This window comes from Ranitomeya imitator, chromosome 2, assembly GCF_032444005.1.
Source record: "Ranitomeya imitator isolate aRanImi1 chromosome 2, aRanImi1.pri, whole genome shotgun sequence".
Lineage (NCBI taxonomy): Eukaryota > Metazoa > Chordata > Amphibia > Anura > Dendrobatidae > Ranitomeya > Ranitomeya imitator.
The window spans coordinates 166946812-166953423 of record NC_091283.1 but is presented as its reverse complement, the minus strand read 5'-3'; the positions used below and the strand labels follow the sequence as shown (position 1 = coordinate 166953423).

The window sequence follows — 6612 nt, the reverse complement described above, 5'->3', positions numbered from 1 at the left end:
AAGCGCAGGGCCGCGCTTAGTAACCTGATGTTTACCCTGGTTACCAGCGTAAAAGTAAAAAAAAAACAAACACTACATACTTACCTTCAGCTGTCTGTCCCCGGCGCTCTGCTTCTCTGCACTCCTCCTGCATCCTGTGTCAGCGCCAGCCAGCCGGAAAGCACAGCGGTGACGTCACCGCTCTGCTTTCCGGCTGACCGGCGCTGACAGTGCAGAGGAAAGCAGAGCGCCGGAGGACAGACACGGAAGGTAAGTATGTAGTGTTTGTTTTTTTAACGTTTACGCTGGTAACCAGGGTAAACATCGGGTTACTAAGCGCGGCCCTGCGCTTAGTAACCCGATGTTTTCCCTGGTTACCAGGGACCTCAGGATCGTTGGTCGCTGGAGAGCTGTCTGTGTGACAGCTCTCCAGCGACCAAACAGCGACGCTGCAGCGATCGACATCGTTGTCGGTATCGCTGCAGCGTCGCTTAGTGTGACGGTACCTTTTGTCTAGCGTTCTTTGCCAGTTACCAAAGATAAGGGTTCCTCTCTCAAATCCTTATCTTTGCCTTCAATCCTGGCTTAACTTCGGCCCTGTCCTCTGGTGTCTGTTGTCCTACACTTAGGTGTGATCCATGGCTTCACTTCTGATTAGCAGGTTGCCTTGGACTCTGCATTATGATTGGTCTTACCTGTGGCTTCAAGAGTCAACATCTCTATTTACCGACACATGACCTGTAATGCAGTAAGCTTCTGGGCTCCCCATAATGGTGGCTGAAAACAGGAGCATTAACCTGCAAACGGGTTGTCCATCACTCTCTCCCTCCACCCCAAAAAAACTGCTCAGAATGGATTAAAAAAGTCATACACAATTTATCAACTCCCACTCCATCCAGATCAGGTCTCCATTGATCTCTTTGCTTCCTGCTTCATTTATGTCATCTTGATAGAGACATGTGAATGCTGATAGCAATCACTTTCGGTAATGATGACATACTGTCGTCACTGATTGTCAGCAGCAGTCACATGTGTGTGTTTTGGGGTATCCTAACTACATCGAGAGGTAAAGAGACCACAAAAGGAACTAGGAAGTGTGGAAATCGGTGATCGATAAGGTAGGCATGACTTATTTTATTATTTTATCTCATTCTGAGCTGTTTAAAAATACAGTGGGGAAAAAGAATTTAGTCATCCACCAATTGTGCAAGTTCTCCCACTTAAAAAGATGAGAGATGCCTGTAACGGACATCATAGGTAGACCACAACTATGAGTCAAAATGAGAAAACAAATCCAGAAAATCACCTTGTCTGCTTTGGCAAGGATTATTTTGCAAACTATGGTGGGAAATAAGTATGTAGTCATTAACAAAAGTTCATCTCAATATTTTCTTATATATCCTTTGCTGGCAATGACAGTGGTCAAACATTTTCTGTTAGTCTTCACAAGGTTGGCACACACTGTGGGTGGTATGTTGGCCCATTCTTCCATGCAGATCTCCTCTAGAGCAGTGATGTTTTGGGCCTGTCGCTGGGTAACACGGACTTTCAACTCCCTATAAAGGTTTTCTATGGGGTTGAGATCTGGAGACTCGCTAGGCCACTCCAGGACCTTCATTTGCTTCTTCTGAAGCCACTACTTTGTTGCCCTGGTGGGGTGCTTGGGATCACTATCATGCTGAAAGACCCATCCACATTTCATCTTCAATGCCCCTGCTGATGGAAGGAGATTTGCACTCAAAAATCTCACGATAGATGGCCCCATTCATTCTTTCATATCCAGGGATCAGTCATGCTGGTCCCTTTGCAGAGAAACAGTCCCAAAGCATGATGTTGCCACCCCCACACCTCACAGTAGGTAAGGTGTTCTTTGGATGCAATTCAGCATTCTGTCTCCTCCAAACACGACGAGTTTTGTTTCTACCAAACAGTTCTACTGTGGTTTCATCAGACCATATGACATTTTCCCAAAACTCTTATGGATAATCAAAATGCTCTCTAGCAAACTTCAGATGGGCCTGGATATGTACTAGCTTAAGCAGAGGGACACGCCTGGCACTGCAGGATCTGAGTCCCTGGCGGCATAGTGTGTTACTGATGGTAGCCTTTGTTACGGTGGTCCCAGCTCTATGCAGGTCATTCACTAGGTCCCCCATGTGGTTCTGGGATTTTTGATCACCGTTCTTGTGATCATTTCGATCCCACGGGGTGAGATCTGGCATGGAGCCCCAGATTGAGGGAGATTATCAGTGATCTTGTATGTCCTCTATTTTCTTATTATTCCTCCCACAGTTGATTTAATCACACCAAGCTGCTTGCCTATTGCAGATTCAGTCTTCCCAGCCTGGTGCAGGGCTACAATTTTTTTTCTGGTGTCCTCCGACAGCTCTTTGGTCTTCACCATAGTGGAGTTTGGAGTGTGACTGTTTGAGGTTGTGGACATGTGTATTTTATACTGATAACAAGTTCAAACAGGAGCCATTACTACAGGTAATGAGTGGAGGAGTGGAGGACAGGGGAGCATCTTAAAGAAGAAGTTACAGGTCTGTGAGATGATACAAATTGCCTCTTCTGAGAAAAAGAGGACTTAAACTTTTTAGCGCCACCTGTTGGAAGTAGCGATCCTACAAGTCACAATCAACCCTTTAACGAGTCGTGCAATATGACTTAGGATAAAAGCCAAATTAGTATCTCAATTCGCAGACACTGTGCTTCGCACTGACGAGGGCCAACAGCCCGAAACACCATGTCTGGTCTGTGAGAGACAGAAATCTTGCATATTTTTAGGTGACCAAATACTTATTTTCCACCATATTTTGCAAAATAAATTTTGCCAAATCAGACAAGGTGACTTTCTGTATTTGTTTTCTCACTTTGACTCTCAGTTGTGGTCTACCTATGATGTCAAATACAGGCCTCTCTCATCTTTTTAAGTGAGAGAACTTGCACAATTGTTCACTGACTAAATACTTTTTTTCCCCACTGTAAATACCTTGCCGGTCAACCTATTAAATGCTACATCTTTGTTCAAGATTTGGTGCTTAGTATTTCAAAAAATAAGGACAAAAACCTGTAATTTATGTTTAGGATTAATAAGCAATCCACAAAATTTGAGAAGTTTCAGCGCAGACATGCACCTTCTTCAATCAAATTGCCAACAGTACAAAGAGTAAGTGGGTACCACATGGTACATGTGAGAGATATTCTGAATGAGTTGAGGTGTCTCCGTGTAACTTCATGCTATTTCTCCTGCAGGATAAAGGGAGAGGTCTGATTAGCATTGTGAGATCAATGGTGAACCATACGGCTGTGACTGACTTCATCATTCTTGGCTTTTCAGCCTTCACAGATGTTTGTCTTCCCATTTTCTTCTTCCTCTTCTTCGTATACCTGGCTACTCTGATTGGTAATGGAGTGGTTGTCTACATCGTGCATTCAGATCGTGCTCTGCATTCTGCCATGTATTTCTTCTTGTGTAACTTGTCCATCTTGGAGACCATCTACTCATCGGTCACCATGCCAAAAATTCTTGCAAACCTTCTATCAGAGGAAAAGAAAATCTCTTTTCTTGGTTGTGCCATTCAGATGTTTTTCTTCTTGTCATTGGGGACCACTGAATGTCTTTTACTGGCTGTTATGGCCTTTGACCGTTTCACTGCCATTTGTAGACCTCTTTATTATAGCTTGGTTATGAGTGCTCAGAACTGTTGCCGTCTTTCTGCTTTTTCATGGTTGTCTGGGGCTCTACTTTCTATGGGGCAGACCATGTTTATCTTCAGCCTCCCCTACTGTGGACCAAATGTTATTGACCACTTTTTTTGTGACATACCCCCAGTCCTGAAGCTAGCATGCTCAGAAACGTACCTGAATGAGATTGCCATCTTCAGCGTTTGTGTGGCCATACTTCTGTTGCCCTTCCTTCTCATTCTCGGATCCTACACCCGAATCCTTTTAACTCTACTGAAAATGACCTCTGTGGACAATCGGGCTAAAGCGTATTCCACTTGTGTATCTCACCTGACTTCTGTTACCCTTTTCTATGGCACAGCTGCGTTCATGTACTTAAGACCTCGATCTATGTATTCTCTAGATATTGACCGTTTTCTGGCTCTCTTCTACAGTATGGTGACACCTATGCTCAACCCTCTTATCTACAGTCTAAGGAACCAAGAAGTAAAGGCCTCGTTTTTTAGGATAGTTAGTCGACCTCAAATTTTCTGTAAAACATTAAAACTTTATTAACTTCAGTAAACATCATTGGCATTTTCTGTATTTGAAGTGGGCTCCTTCAACCCTGAACATTGAAGTATCAAGAAAATGGATAATAATATTTGCCTTGACCTATGTCTTGAACCTTCAAGATCTAATTTGTAATTTTTTCAATAGAAAATATTTGAACCTTGGAGATTGACTTCCTTGTTTAGCAGAAAAACGTATCTATTACCATCTATACCTACTGTATGTAGCTACAAATAGGAAAATAGTGTAGGAGATGGTAGATGACCTGAACTGGTGAAACCTTCCAAAGATGGTTTCTGCAAAGGAACTAATTTGTATTTCAACTACTGTATATGTTTGGGGTTCTCTTTAGTAAGGTTGGACTTTAAGGATGGTTGACAAGCCAATGTTAAATTTGATGTCCACTTAAGAAGGTAGAGAAACTTTTTCATATTTTTAATACATAAGAAGAGACTGAAAGCGCACTCACCGGTATTTGAACAATCAAAGCGGTTTATTCACATGAGATCATGCGGTGCAGGGAGGGTATGTGAATACAAAGAGGATGACAGCTGTTTCGTGCTAGGTGAGCACTTCAACAGATCCAATGGCGAGTGAAGAGAGAGAGGGCCTTTTAACTAAATAGTCTTCCGGTCCCTCCCATTATTCACTTCGTCATAATGAACAATTAGTCACTATCCGGAGGAAAAAAGGGGGAGTGAAACAGTGAAAAGTTAAAATACAATAAAAACATTGACGGGTGACGAAGAATATCATTTAGGAAGAAATATACTATAATATGATAACCAATACACAGGAATTTTTTACAAAAAAACAGACATGTCAACTTTATCGTTGAACCCTGTTGGTCCAGAAGCATTGGCTCTTAATATCCACTTTGCTTCATTACGCAGAAGCATACGATTTAAATTACCACCATCCTGCGGTAGGGCAGTTTTCTCTATCCCCGCAAATCGAAGCAATTTTGCATCACCTCCATGTTGTTCATTCATGTGCTTTATCAAACGGGGGACCCCCTTGCCTGTGCGCAATGAATTGAGATGTTCTCTGAATCGAACAAACATTGGGCGAATTATTTTCCCGATATAGAAAAAACTACAAGGGCAATATAAAATATAAACCACATGAGTTGTTCTACAAGAGATGAAATCACGTACTGTATGCATTATTGGGCCAATTTTTAAATTAGTTCCTGTTTGATGTTGATTACAATAATTACAATGCCCACAACGGAAATTTCCTTTGGGTGCAGTATTTCGGAGCCAATTATTATGAGATGAAGTTACCCGATTTCGAACTATTAAATCCCCTATATTTTTACTGCGGCGGCAGGCAAAAAGGGGACCCTTCTCTGTCATTTCCTTCAACGCTGGATCTTGGCAGAGAATTTGCCAATTTTTTCGAATTGCTGTTCTAATTTGTGCGTCCATAGGACCATATTTAAAGCAGAAAACAAATTTTCTATCATTCTTAGATGTTTTTTCTGTTATATTCTCTGTTTCTGCTCGTTCCAACGCTGAGTTCAAGACAGATTGGGGATACCCCCTATTACTGAACCTTCCATATAATTCTTGGGATTGCCTTTGAAAACTCGCATCATTACTGTTTATTCTTTTTACTCGGAGGAACTGGCTGTAAGGCAATGCTTTCTTCACGTACATTGGGTGGGCACTATTGAAATGCAGCAGGGAATTACAAGAGGAAGGTTTACGATATACCTCTGTATGCAAATTACCATCAATTACTTTTAGGCTCACATCCAAAAATGTTAATTCTGTACCTCCAAACTGGTGAGTGAACTGCATGTTCATGGTGTTGGAAAGCGCCAGGTGCTCCACGAACTGTGTGAATGAAGCCCGGTCGCCGTCCCACACCACGAACATGTCGTCCACAAATCTCACATAAAATTTTATGTACTTGAGATATGGATTTTTCTCAGAATATATATACCTCTCTTCAAATACAGACAGGAAGAGGTTAGCCAGGGTACAGGAGACTGGTGTACCCATGGCAGTGCCCTCCACCTGTCTGTACCAGGTATTATCGAATTGGAAAGTGTTATTTTTCAAGACAAAAGTCAAACCTTTTTTAATGAATGAGATAGTATTGGGGTCCGTAGGGGTACTTTTCAAGATTTCTTGGATCGCCTCCACACCCGCATCTTGTGGGATGCGGGTGTAAAGGCTTTCCACGTCTATCGATGCTAAAGAAAATCCCTTTTGCCAGTCAAAGCCTCGCAGAGTTTTTAAAAAATGCTTAGTGTCCCTTATATATGCCGGTGTATCGCATAATAAGGGTCGCAAAAGCCAATCCATATAAGCCGACAAGGGTTCCGTTATTGAACCCACCCCGGAAACAATAGGACGACCTGGCGGTTCTTCTAGAGATTTGTGG

General features: G+C 42.4%; 1 protein-coding gene across 1 annotated transcript; it reads left to right on the top strand.

Annotated features, from left to right (window-relative positions):
* The first annotated feature begins 3270 nt into the window (after positions 1 to 3270).
* On the top strand, positions 3271 to 4614 carry LOC138666295 (olfactory receptor 10C1-like). Its single transcript, XM_069754522.1, has one exon. It carries the CDS (start codon positions 3271 to 3273, stop codon positions 4219 to 4221), a length of 951 nt encoding a protein of 316 aa, XP_069610623.1. The 3' UTR covers positions 4222 to 4614.
* Positions 4615 to 6612: the final 1998 nt, after the last annotated feature.